At 27.3% G+C, this 22,500-nt stretch overlaps 2 protein-coding genes across 2 annotated transcripts in view; one reads left to right on the forward strand and one right to left on the reverse strand.

Moving 5' to 3' along the window:
- Window positions 1-2,354: 2,354 nt before the first annotated feature.
- LOC110030480 (peroxisome biogenesis protein 16) lies at window positions 2,355-4,938 on the reverse strand. The gene is made up of 8 exons (XM_020733208.1): window positions 4,800-4,938; window positions 4,560-4,617; window positions 4,149-4,362; window positions 3,760-4,052; window positions 3,390-3,658; window positions 3,033-3,100; window positions 2,890-2,951; window positions 2,355-2,759 (listed from the first exon to the last, which is right to left on the reverse strand). The coding sequence occupies exons 1-8, from the start codon at window positions 4,866-4,868 to the stop codon at window positions 2,698-2,700; spliced, it is 1,095 nt and encodes a 364-aa protein (XP_020588867.1). The 5' UTR covers window positions 4,869-4,938; the 3' UTR covers window positions 2,355-2,697.
- A 135-nt stretch (window positions 4,939-5,073) lies between these two features.
- The window catches only part of LOC110030476 (molybdenum cofactor sulfurase-like), a 21,673-nt gene continuing 4,246 nt past the window's right edge, over window positions 5,074-22,500 (forward strand). Inside the window, exon 1 of the mRNA XM_020733201.1 lies at window positions 5,074-5,098. Coding sequence (XP_020588860.1) covers window positions 5,074-5,098 — 25 coding nt within the window. The remainder of the gene's footprint in view (window positions 5,099-22,500) is intronic.

The following is a 22,500-nucleotide window of genomic DNA, read 5'->3' on the forward strand; positions in this document are numbered from 1 at the left end:
ACATAGAAGTCTCCGCCTCCGCCTCCGCCGCTGCCACTAAAGAGAGAGAGGTGAGTGGAGAGAGAGGAACAAAAAAGAGGCATGGATTGAGGAGAAGGTAACGGATAATACAACACGGATAGTGGCAATGAACCGCGAGAGGCAAGGGGAGTCAGCTCGAGAGAGAAGGCGAAGGGGGCGAAGCCTTTGGCACGAAGAGGAAAGGGAGAGAAGCTGCATGAGTGTTTTTGCTCGCGGGTAATAACGCGAATTTTATTTCCTAACCACAGGACGCGAGCTAGCAGCTGCCTTTAGGCTACTATTCATTCGCAAAGCAATGTTCCAGGCCGGAGGAATGGAAGCGGCTGATCCAAACGCCTTAAAACTGCATTTTGGTTCAAACCGTGGTTCAAAAAGCCAAAACAAACAGACCCTAAGAAAATTGATAGTTTACGTTTTAAACTTTGACATTTAGACAAGAGTAATACTGAAAATAGTGTCAATGTAATTATAGATAAGAGTTTGTAAGATATTGTTATAAAAATTAATAGAATTTGATTTATGATTATAGCTGTAAAGATTATTATTATTACTAAGATTCTTAATATTATAAGTGCTTATCCTCCCTAAATAGGTTTGGATATATATTTAAAAAAAAAAATTGGGATGACCTTCAAATATTAATACAAAAATACCTCTTCAAAAATTTTTTTTTTATTGGAGGAGATTTAAATGAACAAGTTGGTAGAATGATAAAAAATTTTTAAAAAAATTCATGGTGATTATAATTTTGGAGTGACTAATAAAAAAGATAAAGTTATATTAGGTTTTGTTTTAGCTTATGATTTTGCTATTGCTAACATTGATTATTGATTTTGGATTAAAGGAAAAAAATTACAATACGAAAAATAAAACGAAATAATATCATAGTTAAAGATTGGGTCACTTAAAAGACAAATAAAATTAATTTTATGAGTAACTTCAAGATCTTAAAATTTGGAGAGTTCATGAATAAGCTAAACTGTGTAGAAAAAAGTGACAGGTACTATTAAGCAAGTTAAAAAAATATGCTTGAAGAACAAAAGAAAAAATTTTTATAAATAAAAATAACTGACAGTGGAATAATAATATTCAGGAAAAGATAAAAAAATTAAAAAGTTTGCTATAAAAAATTGGTTCATATGAAAAGCATGAAGAATTGGGAAAAATACAAGACGACTCATAGAGAGTCTAAGAAAGTAATTTGCGATACTAAAAATTCTATTTCAAATGATCTTTATAATAAATTATACAACAAAGATTAAAAATACATATAAACTAACCAAACAAAGAGATAAGAAAAGTAAGTATTCAGTACAAGTAAAGTGTATTAAGAATGAAAATTAAAAATTAGTTTTTTAGATGAGGATATTCAACATAAGTGGGATAGATATTTTGATAAGTTGTTCAAAGAACATTTTGAAAATATGATCAATTTAGTGATTTTAATATCAAAAATAAAAATAGGTTTTTTATTTCCATCATCGCATTAATAAAATAGAAGTTGGGGATGCTTTAAAAAAATTAAGAGTGAAAAAATAATAGTGCATGATGGTATTTCAATAGAAGTGTGAGAATATTTAGATCTGATAATTTTTTTAGTTTACTAAGTTTTTTAATATCATTTTAAAAACTAAAAAAAAAAGTTTCATAGTGGAGAAAGAGTTTATTGGTTCCTATTTTAAGAATAAAAGGGATGCATAAGAGTGCAAATTATAGAGGAAGTAAATTAACGGGTTATACATTAAAATTATGAGAGAGTAATTAAACATAGGTTACGACGTGATATGAAAATTTCTCAAAAATTAGTTTGGATACACGCCTAACAAATTTACTACGGAAGCTATAACTTCTTGAGAGGCTTAATGAAAAAGTATAGAGAAAACAAAGGGGATCTACATATGATTTTTGTTGATTTAGAAAAAGCTTATCATAAAGTTCTTATAGAAGTACACAAGTAGGTTGACCAAGTATTTTCCTGTGTCAGTTGGAATACATCAGGCTTTAAGCCCATATCTTTTTGCTTCAGTTATGGCTGCTCTTATTGGAAATTTACAGGAGAATATAGCTTGGTGTATGCTTTTTGTTGATGATATTATTCTTGTGGATAAGACTAGAGAGAGCTCCGAAAAAACTTGAATTATGGAGGTCAACTTTAGAGTCTAAAGGCTTTCATTTGGGTAGATCTAAAACTGAATACATGGAATGTAATTTTAGTAATAGTAGATCTAGTAACAGAAATAAACTAAAGCAATAATTTCAAACCTTGGTAAGAAATCACAACCATGTGGTTGTAATTGTAATTTCACCACTCAAAATAGATTGGTGTCCGCAAGAGACGGATATATGTATACTTTACATATCATACAAGTTCTTTGTTTTGAAGTCCATGAATGACCCAATGTTGCTAAACCACCATAATAAATGACCAAATATGATAGTAATAAGAACATCAATAGAAAAGAGGGCACAACAAATTGCTCATTCCAACTGAGAACTATTATAAACATCTATCAAAATGTATGGGTGAACAAAATCGTTAATTTACATAGCTTTCAGTTGAAAGATGCTCAAGTAATGCAGTGGGTATGCATCTTCATGTTCAAGAAACCAGATCCTTGCAATAAATGACAAACAAAACCCTACAAGAGGTAGCCACATGCTGATGGTTTAAGTATCTTATGAACCTGACGTGTAAGTATAGCGAGTTTGAGCTCCAACTAGCAGCTCAACAATTTTACCTGCAACAAAGAGTGAAAGTGCATCCTTAGAAAACACCAAAAAGACAGAAAACCCAGTAATATCATCAATGTCAATGAAAAAATAAAAAGCAATAGGAGCTTGTCTTATTGTAGAGAAATTAAGGAAAACCTGTGAGGAACCCAATAAATGGGATCTGGTTCATCAGTTTATCAATTTTCTCAAGACGATGCCTGAGAAAATAAAAGGAGTTAGAAACTATTTCACAATAAAAAAACAATCTTCAAGAGGTACATGGAGTAGTCTACACATACTTTGTATGCTTAGTAAAGAATGGATCCCTCATGACATAAAGTGCCCATATCAGTTTCCGTCGTTTGATCTAATCAAGATCAATGATGCAAATATTAACACCAAGGAAAGTGCAAGTAGTATTAACAAACATATCAAGCATTGAGAAATAAACAAGTTATTACTCGCCTAGTTTAAGAGAAAAAACTATCAAACAAACTTATTACAGCTTTCACAAATTTGAAGCATCGCCTAGTTTAAGAGAAAAAACTATCACATGAAACAAACTTATTACAGCTTTCACAAATTTGAAGCAGGATGTATGATTTAAAAGAGAAAAGATAGTTATTATTTACAACAGAGAAGTGCAACTCACTTACCTCGTCTTTCTCTGGTGCGGAAGGATGATAAAGTTTATCTCCAGTTCTACCACTGGTGCTTGTTCCATACAAGAGAAAGCTGAATCCAGCAAGTTCGATAGCCAAAGAAAAAAACCAAGGCTTCCAAGCTTGAATTCCAAGCTTTCGAATCAAAATAACATAAATAAGTGGTCTCAATATAGAGATAACTTCGCCCAACACAAAAGACATGCCATAGACTCCTTTTTGAGACAAAATGGTTGAAAGAGTTTGCTTCTTGAACATCACAGCTGCGATCAAAATATCAATTTACAAAAATTATATTATGAAGGAGATGCCAAACTCTTAGTTGAAAACGAAGAAGATTACTATCTACAGAAGCAGACCATACCAGGAGGTTTAAAATGAAAGCTTTTCAACAACTTTTGATCAGATGCCATCCTAGCCTTGTCCCCAAACTTGTTCAGAGCTGCCATGGCTCTGCCTTCAAGACCTGGAGGTATTTGGCCATTTAAATGCTGTAATTGCCCAGGTCCACAATGTCCAGCACTCAATCCTGGATTCCTGAGTCCACCAAGATGAGCTTCTGGAAGCTCCGAAAACGTCTTGACATTAAGTACCTCCCCACCTTGAAGAAGCATATTGTATCCACTGTCATGAAATGAACCTAATCTAACCAATGCCCTAAATTCCAATGACATATGTCACATGTCAACCTCATAAGTTATAAAAAAAAAAAAAACAAGTTCAGCACAACTAGTCCATCAAGAACTGTCTTACTTCGTTAACTCCAAGATTATAATGAAGTTCCACTTCCCCTCCTTGCCATAGAAGTGCTCGGCAGCAACTTCAACTACAGTCTCCAAATCTTTGAGCATGGAAATGCACAAAGACCATGGAATCTGTTCCTCCGAACCCGGAGGCTGACATTTTCCGGGGTTTGCGTTGATTATGTGTTGATTCACAGCACCGACTATGCCCAGGAAAGCATATACTATAAAATCAACTCAAATATGTCAAATTTAACTCCCAGATAAAACTAAATCTAACATTATTCTTATACTTTATTTCTTCCACTACAGGAAATTAGAACCGATGAATCGAAACATGGAAAAAAGATTGGTAATCTCAATTACAATTGCAACAACAACAGCAACAAGATCGATAAAAGTTACCAAAATTGAACAGAACCTGCTTCAGGGCCTATCTCGTTGTTGGAGAAGCGCTCTGGAAGAAGCCATGTCAAGCCCTAGTCAAGGATTCAAGAGTTGGATTCAGATAAAGCATTTGACTTGAGGAGAGTTCAAGTGGAACGTAAATCGGGCACAAAAAAACAGAAAATACTGTGTAAATTGTGCTGCCAAATGCCAACTAAACAGATAAAAAAGACTAAATCGAGTATGAGAGAGGAGGGAGTTAGGGTTTACTTACATTCGCAACGGATTCCAGAGAGTGCACGAACTCCCTGTTTCTCCGCACCCAAAGCTTGTAGCCTTCCATGGCGGCGACCGGCGAAATTCGATCTTCCTGGAATTAAATTGTTCGTATGCGAGTAAACAACCGTGCTATTTTTTCGGGCATTTACATACATACCATTCAATTCTTATGTATTTAAGTCTGCAATACCTAAACTTTACTTTTTACAGTTATAACCTCTAAATCTCGGAAAATTATTCCATCAGGACTCAGGACTCTCAACGTAGAGATGCGTTCGGAGTTCACTGATATGCGTACACGTTGCTTCAAATAAACGCGCGCTCTTTCCTGTGATTCGGTAACACAGGAGAATATTCCTCCTGTATTTTTTTGCTTTTTCAGGTGTTATTGTGTTATTGTAACACCACAATAACATCTGAATAATGCGAAATAACACAGCGAGAATATTCTCCTGTGCTAAAACGATTTTTTTTTTATTTTTCTGTCAACTCCGCGTGGCGTGATTTCATTGGACTCCGTACATACCTCTACATCCAAAGTTCAGATGTAATATTTGTTCTTAAATCTCTCCTATCATATCCATTTAGAAAAAATAAAATACAAAATTCAAGACATAAGTAAAATAACATATATGAAAATTTTAAAATTTATATATTAAATATATAATTGCATCGAAATAAAGTGGTATGAATGTATTTTTGTTAATGAAAGATTTACATGTATATACTCAATTCCTATGTATTTACGTATTTAATATACCTAAATTTTAAATTTTACATATAGGCAGCATTAAGCATTCTTTGAAAGATGGACTCCACTTTTAAAAAGAAAAGATGATGATATGTTTTATATCACATAAATGATTTGGGAGGTTAAAATGTAAAAAAAGATAGGTGTCAGATATGTAAACACATAGGAATTGGGTGGTATGTTGATAAATGCCACTATTTCTTAGAGTAAAATATAATATTCAAATATATAATTGGTATAAGTATTTTCCTAAATCAACGAGTCCAAGCCCATTTGGAATTCCTTATTTAGCTTCATTCAATATTTATTCGGGCACATTTAAGGGGTGTTTGGGGCAGCTTGTGCTTATCCAGATAAACCGCTTATCTGGAAACGAAGACAGTGGGGTTCGACCTGCGTTCCGTGTTTAGTGTAAAAAATGAACTATGTTTTAGAATAAGTTGTTCAAACACAACTTCCAAATAGTGAGGCAGCGTTTTCAAAACGCCGCCACAGCAAATAAAACGCCGCCACAGCAAATAAGTTGCCCCAAACGAAGCGTTTTCAAAACGCCGCCACAGCAAATAAGTTGCCCCAAACGAAGCCTTACATGCATGCTACCCAATTCCTATGATTTCACTCTAAAGGGAAAAAAAGGCTTTATGCATCTCATAATATGCATATTTGAACAAGTGAGTTCTTTATAAGTGTGATATGTGATTTTGACAACATTAAAATGTGGTTCAAATAAGGTTTGAATTGTATTCTATCCTAATTTGAATCTTGTTTGAACTTGAATTTTTTAGTTTTGAATAAGATTTAAAACAAATATAACATGCTTAACATGTTTTACTAACTTATAATTTGACTATAAACGAGAAAAAATAATTTGATCATTTTTTAATTAAGCTTCGAACATAAGTTAAAAATTTTTCTTAAATCATTAGATTGGAGCTTGAAATCAAAAAAGAGGATTGAATTCCAACCAAAATTTTGAACTTCATAATTTAAGTAAGGATTTGAATGGGGTTCAATCTAATCAAGGAACCTTATTTCTTTCCCCTTATTTTATATGAACTTATTTCATTCAATTTGCTTAGTTTTTTATGTGAATGTCCCATATGATTATTCCTATGAAGATACATTATATTACTAGACTCAAAATAGAACTAGAGGTGATAGAAAAAGTTGTTGAACGATATACATTTTATAAATTTTTAGAGGAACTTTCCTTAAATTACACTATTTATATCGATAATTTGTATAAAGATTATAAAGATAATTTGTATAATTCGGTTATACATACTCCTCGTTAGCCTCTCTTAGTTAAGAAAATGCAAAATAAAACAGAGACCAACATTTTTATTCTTTGTAGAGTGTGGTGGTCACACTAAGAAAGAAGTAGATGAGAAAGTACATAGAGAAAATAAAAATAAAAATGAGTTTGTACCTTCCCCCTTTTAATTGCATTAATATGTCATATAAGAAACTAAAAAGTAATTATTTAGGATTGGAGTAGAAATGGAATGATATTCATTGGTTTTTTAATAAAGAGAATAAAATTATAGGTGTAGATTGTGATACATTGGTTGGTAGGGAGGAGGGAAGACATAATTTGTCACAACATTTACTAGTCATATTGAGATGGAAGATGTTGTGGAAAGGGAGACATAAGATATTGCCCTATATGTTTAGTTTGTAAATAAAGATATAAAATTTATAAAATTTAAGTGGATAAAACTATGAATATAGAAAACATATAAATAATTTGTATAATTATCTAGTAAGAGGAATTACCTAATGGATCTATGTGCATTTTATCCTCTCTAACCCATAGGTGAAGACACTTTTTAAGGCATCAAAGTTTGGATGGTAAACATAACAGACATCTCTAAGAAGAAGGAATTGCAGTAGGTAGTGAAATTTCATCATAGATTTAATAGTTAAATTGTCAAATCATATGTATCAATAGAGAGATAGCAATTTTATTGGTTAATATCTAGATCTTAAATTTCCACATAAATGTATTATGTTTTTTTATGATTTTTTTATCATCCCCATAGGTGAAGACACTTTTTAAGGCATAAAAGTTTGGATGATAAACATAGCAAACATCTCTAAAGAAGAAGGAATGCAGTAGGTAGTGAAATTTCATCATACATTTAATAGTTAAATTGTCAAATCATATGTATCAATAGAGAGATAGCAATTTTATTGGTTAATATCTAGATCTTAAATTTCCACATAAATGTATTATGTTTTTTTATGATTTTTTTATCATTTTTGTATCATAAAAATGCCTTTTAATATTTAATAAAAGTGTGATTATGTTGTTAACCAAAGATTTATAGATCTACAATCATCATGTTGCATGGTTTTTTTGATAAAAATTACAAATTATTAGCCTTTAAACTCATGATATAAAAGAATAAAAGGATATCTTCAAGTGTCCATTAATAATTTTGGAGTATGTTATTAAGGATAATGAAAATTCCTTGAATTCATGACTAGATATGGATCACATATTAGCTAATGAACCGGAAAAAAGTTCATTTGATAATTTGTGAGATTTCAGTTGATATAAATATTGTATTGTTATATAATTGGGATCTCTCTAAAATTATAATACAAACCTTATTGGTATTCATAAATTTATTTTGCAAAATTTTTTTATTATTAAAGCAGTTAGTTTTAATCATGCAAAATCTTATCTATCTGACTATCTTTAGAAATTAAAGATAGCTAGTATATATGAGTTTCTAAAAATAGCATTAGGAGATTTTCACAAAATTTATTTTATTTTTTATGGTTTTTAAAATGAGAAGTTGAAAGGTGTTGTTAGACCATACATTATTAGGTTAAAACTAAACGATTGAATTGAGCAAGTTTTTTCTATTTGGTTTAGTCATAATAGAACATTTTAATTTATTGCTTTAAAATTTCAATTTTTGTTATTAGTTTGACTTTACAGTTTATTTAACCAAAAAAGAGCAAAAACTTGAACACAACTTAACATTTATAACTTTATTTTAGGCCTATCACTACCCAATTTGAATCCACTATCATATGTATTTTCATACCCATACCTTCTCCACTCTTGAGATTTTTTATTTTGTTTATGTAAAGCAAAATCAAAACACTAAACTCCAAAGGACTGAGGACAAAACATGAAATAATGAAACATCATGGATCCCATTTTTTTTCTACTTTCTAGCTCTAATGTTTCTTTTATCTCACTTCCTAGTCTCACCTTACCATCGACTCCTCATTTTCATTCCTCTCGATGACACCGACAGTATTGGAAGGTTATGAAGACAGTAACACATGGAGTGATGGAAATCCCCTTGGTCCTAATTCAAACTATTGTATTTTCTAGCCCTAACATTTCCCAATTTGCACCCTTGCCAGCAATACTCATAGTGATGATATCATAATGTTGCCCGCAACTTTTAGTTTTTCTTTGTTTGTCAAAGCAAAGATATTTTGTATCCCTTATTCAATTTCTCATGGAAATGTATTACAAGTGCTTGGAGTAGATCTTTCTTGTCTAATCCTTAAACCTTACTTGATAATAATACATAAGTTTGTTGAATTGTTGTATTATTAATGCCAATTTCTATTTCTCAAATTTATTTGCTAGTTAACCTATGAGAATGAGATCTCATTCTTGTTTTCAAGTCAAGAATTTCAATTTTGGTCTTGGTTTTATGTTAATTTATCATTTTTGATTGTTTTTATTTTTCTAGATAAGAAACACAAAAAAAGCTAAAAAAATTTTTATTTGGAGAAAATTTTCTTATTCTTTTTTTTTTAATTAAAGATATAAGAGCTAGCAAGGTCTTGTTAAAATTTTTGCAGAAGTTTGTTAGAGGTACAATATCTATTTTTTGTAGTTGAAAAGAGAAATGAAAAAAATATATTCCACCCTCATGCTATAAATAATGAGAAAACCAACCTCTCCTAAAATGCTAGAAAAGCACGAATGATTTGTCATTTATCTTAGCTTCAAGTTTCAAAGAAGCCAGCACTTCTCATTTCATCTTACACCACCATAAAAAGCCTTTTAAGCCTTCTACACCTTTATCCATAGTTTTAGTTCATAAACAAAGAAAGTTTCAACACTATGCTACACTTGAAACATTAAAGAAAGGGGATGTCTCCTTATAATTTATAATTTTTGATCAAATATCTTTTACTTCATTAAAGTTGGCCAGAATTCCTTTTTTTTTTTAAGTAAAATTACATTTACACTTTCATTATTAATGGTTTCGAAAACTTGAGCCTTACCTATATTTTACATGTGTCAACATTTGGTCAAGCCTTTGAAATAAGTAACTAATTTAAAACTAACAAATGCCTTAAGCTAATGCACACACATGTTATCTTTATTGTTTTAGTTAACATATAGTTAAATTTTCCCTGATATTAGGTAGGATAATAATGAAAAAAAGCAAATATTATTTTTTTTGCATTTATACTTACATAAGCTAGGTAAATTTTCTTAAATGGAATGTTGCAAGTCTCATCTCATAAATTTCATAACCAATCTATTTGACTTTAAATATTACATATCATATTATGGAGAGAGTTTGAATGTATTGACTTCATTCAAAATCAAGTATCTACCAACGAGTTATTGTCATTTGTGATGCTAGTACTTTAAATATCAAAATTTCAATTGAAAAGTAGAAAAAAGATTATACAACCAAGATAAATTTTTTTGGTTCGCTTTAGCATGTACAACGAAAATGATGCGAAAAATAAGTAAATGAAATTATTATGAGAAAAAATTTCAGAGTGATCTAAATATTAATGGTATAATAAATATGTGGACAAGTCTTTCTATTTGTTAGAAGAATTCTCATAACATTAAATCAACTCAAACTCAATTAGTACTACAACCAAATATAAAAGGGATGAGAAATGTTTTTGTTTTAAGACATCAAGATTTAACCAGAAAACTATCTACAAAGCTTTTGTGGTCATAATAATTATAAATTTATTGCCCTATAAACATGATTAGGCTTTTGGTTCAAACATTTTGTATCACAATGTTGCCCAATATTTTAGTATTCTTTTTTATAGACATTCTCTCATTTTTATTAATTCTACTTAATTGAGAAGCCTGCTATGAAATAAAACTTTAATGAATCATGTAAAAGGATTTGTTTAACAAATCATATATGTAGATATATCTAAAAAAATAATTATATATGTTTTATTGAGCATTATATTGATAAAAACTAAAAATTGAATAAAAAATAAATTAGTATTCACAATCATAGCTGTAATTTTTTTTGAGAAAAGGTAGAGAATTATTTAGTTGATTAGGATATTGCTGAAAATTTTATAGTTAAAATTGAGAATGTAAGCTCTAACAATGACATCAATGTCCATTTATAAAAGGTGATTTCTAACATAGGTGAGAGTATTCTTGGAAGTAAATTCTTAAAATATGCAATGCTCACATTATAGATTTAATGATTCATGATAGAATTAAAGACATAGATTACTCTATTCACCATTTGATGGCTTCTATTTTCTACATAAGATAATCTCTGACAATACTTCATATGTTTAAAGAATGCATTGATATAGAATAAGTTCAAAGTAAGAACATATTGTACTTAGATCTACCAACAAGATGAAACATATATGATGTTAAATTTAGTTATGAAGTTTAAGAGATCCATCACGTGTTATGGGAGTAATGGCATGAGTAGGATTCCACGTGATAGTGCTTGAGAGAATGCACAAAAAAATATTTCTTTTTTAGAACTATGTATTGATTCTACATTTTTTTTATCTTCTTACAACACTTGAAACACATTATTATATGAAATTGCTAAAGTATTAAGTGTTCTTCAAATTCAGAAATCATATATTGACTTTAGAATCATAAACATGGCAAAGAAGATTAGATTAAAACTTAAAAATTATTAAAATAATGTTAACAAAATGAGTATGCATATCTACCTTGTAGTTATGCTTGATCCTCAATTTAAGTTAAGATATATTAAGTTTGCAACATAAGAAAATTATGAAAACTAGATGGGGTTGTTATGGTACATTTGCTAAGGTCAAGTTGTTATAATTTGTTTTATAATTGTATAATGAAAATAGTTGGCCAAAATAGAGATAAGAACTTCAATGAGATAAACCAAAATGTAGAAGCAAACATAGCAATTTAAAAGATGGAGGGAAAATATGTGATGGTTGAAAATCTTAAATAACACAATTATGAGAGGGATGAATTTGATAATAAAATAGACTAGAAGAAATGTTTTGTTGAAGATAAAGTAATGAAATATGGCTTAAGGTTAATGCACCAAACATCCATATCCTCTCTCAAATAGCTCAAAATATTCTGCCTAATATTTACTTTTACTTTAGAGTATGTATTTAGTACAATTGGTCATATTCTTAGTACTTTCAAAAGTTTCTCATCTCTATAGATTATCTATGCTCAGATATGTGCTCAAGATTGGACGGGATAAAACAGATAAATTACCAAGTCAATGTTGAGAAGAATCTTCATAATGTAATAAAAATTGATGAAGGTGAAAATTTTAAAACCTTATTTTTATCTTTCTTGATATTGAAAAATTTTTAATGCTAATTCTTTTATTATTACTCTTTTAGATTTTTCAAATATTGCAAATGTTTCAACACATTGGTAAAACAATGATGCTTTAGGTGATTTGAGAGTGTTAGAGAGTTTTCATTACATGAATTTGATGAAGCACCATTGATCATTTATTTTGGAAACTGTAGTGACACTATAATTTTGGGCATGTCTTGAATTTATTATATGTTAGGATATTATAATGAAAGTTTATAAGTTTGGGCATGCCTTGAGCTTTTCATATGTTTGTACATTATAGGGAAATTTAATGTTTTGAAATGTTGGACATGTTTGGGAATTTTATTATGATTCATTATTTATAGTGGTAGATGATATCAATATTATACATCTTGATGTGAGTAGGCATTTAACAATCCTAGCTTGTTGTGTGTTAAAGCATAAGTTTGATTAATTTTGGGATGCTTTTAGTATCAGCATACGATCTTGGTTTAATTGTACATTTAAATTTGGTAGAGTGCTTTATAGAACCATTGGATTGGTTGCATATGTTTACAACTTCATGTATAATGTTGTTTATAATATGTGACAAAAAATTTGTGCCTTGGTCAATCATAATGGTGTTTATTCTATAGGTAGATGGGCAATAAGGCATAAAATTGGTAATTGTAACTAGCCATTGGAAAGTGCGATTTATTTTGTTACGTCTTTTTAATGATTTGGCACAAAAAAATAATATGATTTTGCTAAAAAAAAAGTTGTAATTCTTGATATGTAATCATTATTAGGTGGACATAATATACTACTATTGCTTAACTGTTTTACCTTAGAATATCTATTTCTTTACTTTATGTCATGACTAAGATAAGTTGGTTGCAGAGTTATTTAAGTGTTCTAGTTTATTTACATAGAAAGGCACACAAGGTAGAGATCATTTTAATGAATGCTATAAGGTTTTCACTTATGGAAATGAATGGGTTGTTTCATACTTAATTGTTAAATATATTGTGTTGATTTGTAGTCTAGTTATATTTGTGATGCTTTAATTAATTGGTTTGGTTTGCTATGTGTTTTTATATCTTTTACTAGTAGTAATGAGCTAAAAGTTTTTTTTTAGCATATAGTATTAGTTATATTAGTCATCTTATTTTAGATTTATTATGACATTTAATTAACAATATTTTAGGCTTTAAAATGTTGTGATTTAATATGAACTTTATTCTTAGTTGTGTACTTATGTGATATTACAAGTGGCTTCAGTTGTTATTTTGGTAAAATATCATCACCATTATGTCATCACATACCATTGGTAAGTCAAAAATTGACATTGTGTAGCATTTGCTATGGTAAGGGTATTTTAAGGGTCTTTAGGACATTTATTTTATTGTCTATAAGAACATTGTTGATATTGTTTGTCTTCATTTGGGGTGAAGAAACAACTCTTATGTTGAACATATTTAGAAATTGGAAGATTTTTATACATATCACTCGATTCTTATCTATTTACATATCTTAACACCAAAAGTTAAATGTTTACATGTATGTCACGTTACCGTTGCATACAAAGGTATGTTTCTTTTAAAAGTTAAAACATTAGTGATTTCAAGGTGATATGAATGACTTGGGTGATGTAAATGTAAAAAACAAATTTTGGGTGTTAGATATATACATACATAAGAGTTGTGTGGTATGTAGGTAAATGCCCCACAAAAAAAAAAAAAAAATTATTTTCCTAGAAGTTAATGTACTTGCCTTTGTTGACCATTCAAAACCTATCAAGAGTAAGCCTTGAAAGATCATGTAATAAATAAATTTCCTTGAGTGAATAATCCATACCACTATGTAGTAATATAGCTTGTAGTTGATGACAGTTTAGATAGAGGAAAATTACACTGTAAGAACTATCTATTTATTTCGTGACAATGTTATGTTGACCAAAGCTTACATTAGATATAATATTAGATTGAAACAAATTAAATATCCATAAAATTAAAATGATATTAAATATATAACATGTGTAATTTGTTATGTTTGTTCATAACTCCAAATAATAACAAAATTTCAGTTTTGATAATCAAACCTTTTAAGTTGACTTAAATTTCAGTTTGATTAGTTTGGCTTTATCAAAAGTTGAATATGATTGATTTTTTTTGGATTTCAGATTTTAAATGTATTTAGTTTGGTTAATTCAAAAATCAATTCATCCAAACCGACCAAATGCACAACTTTTAAGTGTTTCATGTCTTCTTTGTGGGGAAGACTATGAGTTGTATGTGATCTATTACATCATTTCTATAATTTCAAAGAAGAATCTTTAGGAAGTTATATCTAATTATATAGTTAAGAATATTTGTTTGGTTTTATCAATAGTTTGATTGGTCTGATTTTTTTAGATTTTGGATTTTAGATGAAATCAATTTGATTAATTCTACCATACAACTAAACTGACCAAATGCACACTTCTAAGTATTTTCACATCATTTTTATAGTGAAGACTGAAGTGTATGCAATCCATTACATCATTTGTATAATTTCAGAGAAGAATCTTTAGGAAGTTATAATTAAAAAAATTGAATTGAAGAAATTTTTAGTAAATTTGATAATTTATTCAAATGGAATTAAAATATAATTCAATTTAATTGATTTTTGTTTTGAGTAAACCAAAACTTAAGATTGGGTATAAAATTATTAAATATTAAGGTTTTACTTCAAAATTACAAATCTTATAACTCTTTCTTATCTTCTACCAGACTATTCGAATTAAAAATTTTAAACAAACCCAAAATAAGCGTGTTATGTGCTCATTTTTTTCCCAATTGAATTTAATTTTATAATCCAAATATTAATCAATATTGTCCTTTATTTATTATAATGAAGATAGTAATTGATACAAAAAAAAATTAGATTTTTTTTAAATTGAAACCAAAATTATTAATTGAAAATTAAATCAAATCAATGAAAAGAACTTAGTTTGGTTCATCTTTCTGATTTTGACCCAACAGTATACAATTTTACTAATTATGCTAGAAAAGAATTCCAGAAAGCAAATTCCATGATCAAAACTATGACCACAATTTTCTTACCCTAGAGAAATAGCACACTAATTTTATGTCGAAACATCATCAAAGGAGGGGTAAGGTTTGTTTTTCATGAATTTTTTCTAAGGTGATTCACACGTACTTTGGCGAAGAAGTGCACAAAAGTACACCAAAGAGGGGTGTGAGTGACAACCCTTGATGGGATTATTACATTTTTGATATAATTGTTGCCTATTTGAATTTTAGTTAGCATTTTTCTTCATAACATAAAATTCTAGATTTCTAATATTCAAATCCTTATATTTTAAAATTTTAAAATTAAAAATTTGAACTTTAAAATTTTAAAATTTAGACTTTTGACTAATATACAAATGACAACTTTTTAGTCATAAACCTATAATAATATTAATAATAACAAATAATCAAATAAAAAATACATCCAAATTTAGGCTCTTGTGATTAACACATGCCTTGTTTTATCTTCTTTTCTTCTTTGGGCACTTGTGTTTGATCCAATCCTTACATTCATTGTTCCACATGTTGCATTACTTCTCATCAACTTAAAAAACTTTACTATATAGACAATATGTATTGTAGTGACAAAGTCCAAGCTTCATATCATGGAGGTGGTGGTTAAACATCTATGTGTAGGGTATCATATAACACCATTTACATGACAGTTGACATGTTTCTCCAATTAATGTAATAACAACTATATGTAATAGTGACCAAGTTATTACAACAAATGAAATAGCAACAAAATGTTATGGTGCTTGTGCCAAGTTTCATAAATCCTATTATTGTTAATATTAGTTAAACAATGACTTGAAATTCCACTAATTTATGATTTTAGCCTATCAATTTTAAGAAAATCTTATTAGACTTTATTAGGTTTCACTAACCTTGAATCTTTATCGTTGAATTTTAAGAGTTGAATAGTATTTTAGGGACATAGAATTTACAATAAAAATTACTTCTATAAATTTATTATAAGTAGAACAAACATAAATAAAATATACAACTATGATCATGATAATAATTTAATCATAATTTTGAATATTAACCCTTGAAATTTTTTATTATCAATCCACATTTAAGGTTGAACTTTATCTACAAATCTCATTGCAACTTGTGTGATATGTGAGCATTTAGGAATGATCAACCAATCTATGCAATTATAAATGCTCCTCAAAATACTATGTTTTTTTGTCATAATTTCAATCATAATAGTTTGACAATCCAATTATATTAAAGTTTAAAGTGTTATATATATATATATATATATATATAGATATATGTATGTATATATGTATAGATATATGTATGTATATATGTATAGATATATGTATGTATATATGTATAGATATATGTATGTATATATGTATAGATATATGTATGTATATATGTATAGATATATGTATGTATATATGTATAGATATATGTATGTATATATGTATAGATATATGTATGTATATATGTATAGATATATGTATGTATATATGTATAGATATATGTATGTATATATGTATAGATATATGTATGTATATATGTATAGATATATGTATGTATATATGTATAGATATATGTATGTATATATGTATAGATATATGTATGTATATATGTATAGATATATGTATGTATATATGTATAGATATATGTATGTATATATGTATAGATATATGTATGTATATATGTATAGATATATGTATGTATATATGTATAGATATATGTATGTATATATGTATAGATATATGTATGTATATATGTATAGATATATGTATGTATATATGTATAGATATATGTATGTATATATGTATAGATATATGTATGTATATATGTATAGATATATGTATGTATATATGTATAGATATATGTATGTATATATGTATAGATATATGTATGTATATATGTATAGATATATGTATGTATATATGTATAGATATATGTATGTATATATGTATAGATATATGTATGTATATATGTATAGATATATGTATGTATATATGTATAGATATATGTATGTATATATGTATAGATATATGTATGTATATATGTATAGATATATGTATGTATATATGTATAGATATATGTATGTATATATGTATAGATATATGTATGTATATATGTATAGATATATGTATGTATATATGTATAGATATATGTATGTATATATGTATAGATATATGTATGTATATATGTATAGATATATGTATGTATATATGTATAGATATATGTATGTATATATGTATAGATATATGTATGTATATATGTATAGATATATGTATGTATATATGTATAGATATATGTATGTATATATGTATAGATATATGTATGTATATATGTATAGATATATGTATGTATATATGTATAGATATATGTATGTATATATGTATAGATATATGTATGTATATATGTATAGATATATGTATGTATATATGTATAGATATATGTATGTATATATGTATAGATATATGTATGTATATATGTATAGATATATGTATGTATATATGTATAGATATATGTATGTATATATGTATAGATATATGTATGTATATATGTATAGATATATGTATGTATATATGTATAGATATATGTATGTATATATGTATAGATATATGTATGTATATATGTATAGATATATGTATGTATATATGTATAGATATATGTATGTATATATGTATAGATATATGTATGTATATATGTATAGATATATGTATGTATATATGTATAGATATATGTATGTATATATGTATAGATATATGTATGTATATATGTATAGATATATGTATGTATATATGTATAGATATATGTATGTATATATGTATAGATATATGTATGTATATATGTATAGATATATGTATGTATATATGTATAGATATATGTATGTATATATGTATAGATATATGTATGTATATATGTATAGATATATGTATGTATATATGTATAGATATATGTATGTATATATGTATAGATATATGTATGTATATATGTATAGATATATGTATGTATATATGTATAGATATATGTATGTATATATGTATAGATATATGTATGTATATATGTATAGATATATGTATGTATATATGTATAGATATATGTATGTATATATGTATAGATATATGTATGTATATATGTATAGATATATGTATGTATATATGTATAGATATATGTATGTATATATGTATAGATATATGTATGTATATATGTATAGATATATGTATGTATATATGTATAGATATATGTATGTATATATGTATAGATATATGTATGTATATATGTATAGATATATGTATGTATATATGTATAGATATATGTATGTATATATGTATAGATATATGTATGTATATATGTATAGATATATGTATGTATATATGTATAGATATATGTATGTATATATGTATAGATATATGTATGTATATATGTATAGATATATGTATGTATATATGTATAGATATATGTATGTATATATGTATAGATATATGTATGTATATATGTATAGATATATGTATGTATATATGTATAGATATATGTATGTATATATGTATAGATATATGTATGTATATATGTATAGATATATGTATGTATATATGTATAGATATATGTATGTATATATGTATAGATATATGTATGTATATATGTATAGATATATGTATGTATATATGTATAGATATATGTATGTATATATGTATAGATATATGTATGTATATATGTATAGATATATGTATGTATATATGTATAGATATATGTATGTATATATGTATAGATATATGTATGTATATATGTATAGATATATGTATGTATATATGTATAGATATATGTATGTATATATGTATAGATATATGTATGTATATATGTATAGATATATGTATGTATATATGTATAGATATATGTATGTATATATGTATAGATATATGTATGTATATATGTATAGATATATGTATGTATATATGTATAGATATATGTATGTATATATGTATAGATATATGTATGTATATATGTATAGATATATGTATGTATATATGTATAGATATATGTATGTATATATGTATAGATATATGTATGTATATATGTATAGATATATGTATGTATATATGTATAGATATATGTATGTATATATGTATAGATATATGTATGTATATATGTATAGATATATGTATGTATATATGTATAGATATATGTATGTATATATGTATAGATATATGTATGTATATATGTATAGATATATGTATGTATATATGTATAGATATATGTATGTATATATGTATAGATATATGTATGTATATATGTATAGATATATGTATGTATATATGTATAGATATATGTATGTATATATGTATAGATATATGTATGTATATATGTATAGATATATGTATGTATATATGTATAGATATATGTATGTATATATGTATAGATATATGTATGTATATATGTATAGATATATGTATGTATATATGTATAGATATATGTATGTATATATGTATAGATATATGTATGTATATATGTATAGATATATGTATGTATATATGTATAGATATATGTATGTATATATGTATAGATATATGTATGTATATATGTATAGATATATGTATGTATATATGTATAGATATATGTATGTATATATGTATAGATATATGTATGTATATATGTATAGATATATGTATGAACGAAGTTATGAGCCTGCCTAGAAAGAACTGTCATCTAAACCACCTAAATATAGTAAAACTATGCATGATTGATTTTAATGCATACAAGATAAGATAGATTATTATTTATTAAAAGAAATAAGCCTTACATCTCGATTATAAAATTGAGTTGTCTAAGTATGTATGATATGCGCAATGTCTCAAGACTAATGTGAACATATTTTTGCAACTAAAAATTTAAACTCTTAAAGCTCGCAATGCTCAAGTATTTTTATCATTTTTTTAACTCTTAGTGTCGAGTGAATATAGCGACCTGTGTATAGAAATGGAAGTCCATGATGTTGAATGTTTAGAAGATTTATTTATAAGTCCAAATGATATGCAAAGATAAAACTCACTCAATAAAGTGGTAACTCTCAAAGGAGAAGTTATCATTTTTCCTGCAATGTGAAGACTTGAAAAATAAGGAATAGATTTGATATAAAATGTATATGCCTAAAGTGTTCTTTTCATGACTATTCCTAAATTACAAAGATGTTTCAACTCAATTTTAGTTGATGTAATTTTTTTTTTAAAATTTTATATGCATGATGTTTCTTAGGTGTGAATGCAAAATTTCTTTATTTTTATTTCGGTTATGATTTTTCTTTTTATTAAAAAAATTTATATTGAAATTGTTTATTTTTTGGGCAGATTATTTAGTCCCTATCAAGTCTAACAATATTCCAAGCAAAAAGAACCAAACAAAACATCGACTTAAAACATGGGCAGACTTATCAAGCACAAATAAAGCAACACAACAAAGATGGCAAAAAGGGTGCTAACCTTAGAGCTATGTCCGACTAGTTGGTCGAAGATGACATCTGAACATTCTTATTGGTTTAGTTGAGGTTTATCCTTTACTTTTGTGTTTATCTTTCCGTGGATGTTTTGGATGCCAATAGTCGACCAACTATGATAAACACTTAACTTTAGAAAGAGAAAAGTTGTTATGAAAAATAAACTGTGTTTACTATGATAGCCTAGGTTTACTACAGATGTCTAGCAAAACAAAGTTAACACATCCTAAACCTACAATGACAGCCTAGAAATATGTAAGGGAAACTATAACAATCTAGAATAACTTGCCATAGAAGTGTATTATATAAAAAGAATAAAACTAATTTACTTGTCCTAAACAAATGTCTAACGGATAGACAAACACAAAAACACCACAATACATGACGACCTCTCCCGACATAATTCTAAAATTTGAGTTAGAACCTTATGATGTCTAAAAAATATATTATTGATTATTGGGGGGAATTAATGACAAGACCTGATTAAGATTCCATGGTTGTATCGTTCTGGGTCGTCATGATTCCTAATCTACTTAGTCAGAAAACGTGGTTATCATGTTCTAACTGAAAAAATTTTTATCAACAACTACGGGTCGTGTCGTCGAAGAGATTTGTAGATCCAGGATGGATTATTGTCCAAGTTGTAGGTTTTGTTTTGTATGTTCATTAGGGATTCACTTTAAATTTTAGTGGCTTTTGAATTTTAAGAATTTTGTTAATTTTTAATAGGATCGCTGTTTAATTTTAATTTGATTTTTAATAAGATTGTCTTTTAATTTTTACTTGATTATTAATAAAATTGTTTTTATAACAATAATTTATTTTTAAAGGGATTGTCTTTTTAATTGTAATTCATAATAAGTTCATATGACCATTAAGACTCTTAAATTATATAAAAATGTTCATAATTAGATTCTAAACAACCTCTAAAATCTTCATGTCATCCTAAGTTCACTGAGATTTTCCATGAATTATTGTGTTTACTTAATCGATTAATTATTCAAACATTATTAAAATTTATAAAATAGATAATCTCATCACATAAGTAAATGTTAAACGACAAAACTAAAACACTTATAGCTTTTCCAAAGAAATTTCAAATTGAATGAAATCTTCTCTAACAAATCAAGTAAACAAAGAAAAATGTAGCATAATCATCATTATTTAGGAATTTCCAATGTGTTTTTGAAGTTTAGTAATCTTGATTGATTTCTATCAACATCCAACCAAATGAATATTTTGCTTGTTCATTATTTCTACACAATAAATTTTCTAACTTACAAGTACCAAACTCACAAGAGTAATATAATTGCCCTCAAAATTTTTCCATTAGACTGTCCAAGCAGCTCTATTCCGGGCTCCAATTGGACCCAAGGGAGCTTCAAGACCAAGCCCTCCATTTTGTTAGACCAGACCGAGTATTTGCATGAAGAAATCAACTTCTATGATGAAGTTCAATTAATTAAGGGCAAAAACAGGAAATTAATGGTTTACTTTTTTCATGTTATTGCGTGGGAATTCCACATGTAGACGTGCTGAGACGACGCATTGATTTTGTTGACCTTATCATCGCTTTAAGTTTGAGCTAATGCATGAATTGAATTTGCTTTTTGAGTAGGATTTTGATTTTTAAAAATATAAATTAACCTGCATTTTCAAAATATAAAACAAAAAACGTGAGGAGGGAAACTAGATTTGTTTTTGGCAATTATACCTCATGCTACTTTTTTACTTCTATTATTTGAGTGTGTACTGGATTTTTGTGCAACACTAAGACACTAAATAATCACTTTGCCACTAGGGCTGTCAAAACAGCTTGTTGTTCGAGAAAAGCTCGTGTTCGGCTCGTTCGCTAAGTTAACG

The sequence above is a fragment of the Phalaenopsis equestris genome, unplaced genomic scaffold, assembly GCF_001263595.1.
Source record: "Phalaenopsis equestris unplaced genomic scaffold, ASM126359v1 Scaffold000725, whole genome shotgun sequence".
NCBI lineage: Eukaryota > Viridiplantae > Streptophyta > Magnoliopsida > Asparagales > Orchidaceae > Phalaenopsis > Phalaenopsis equestris.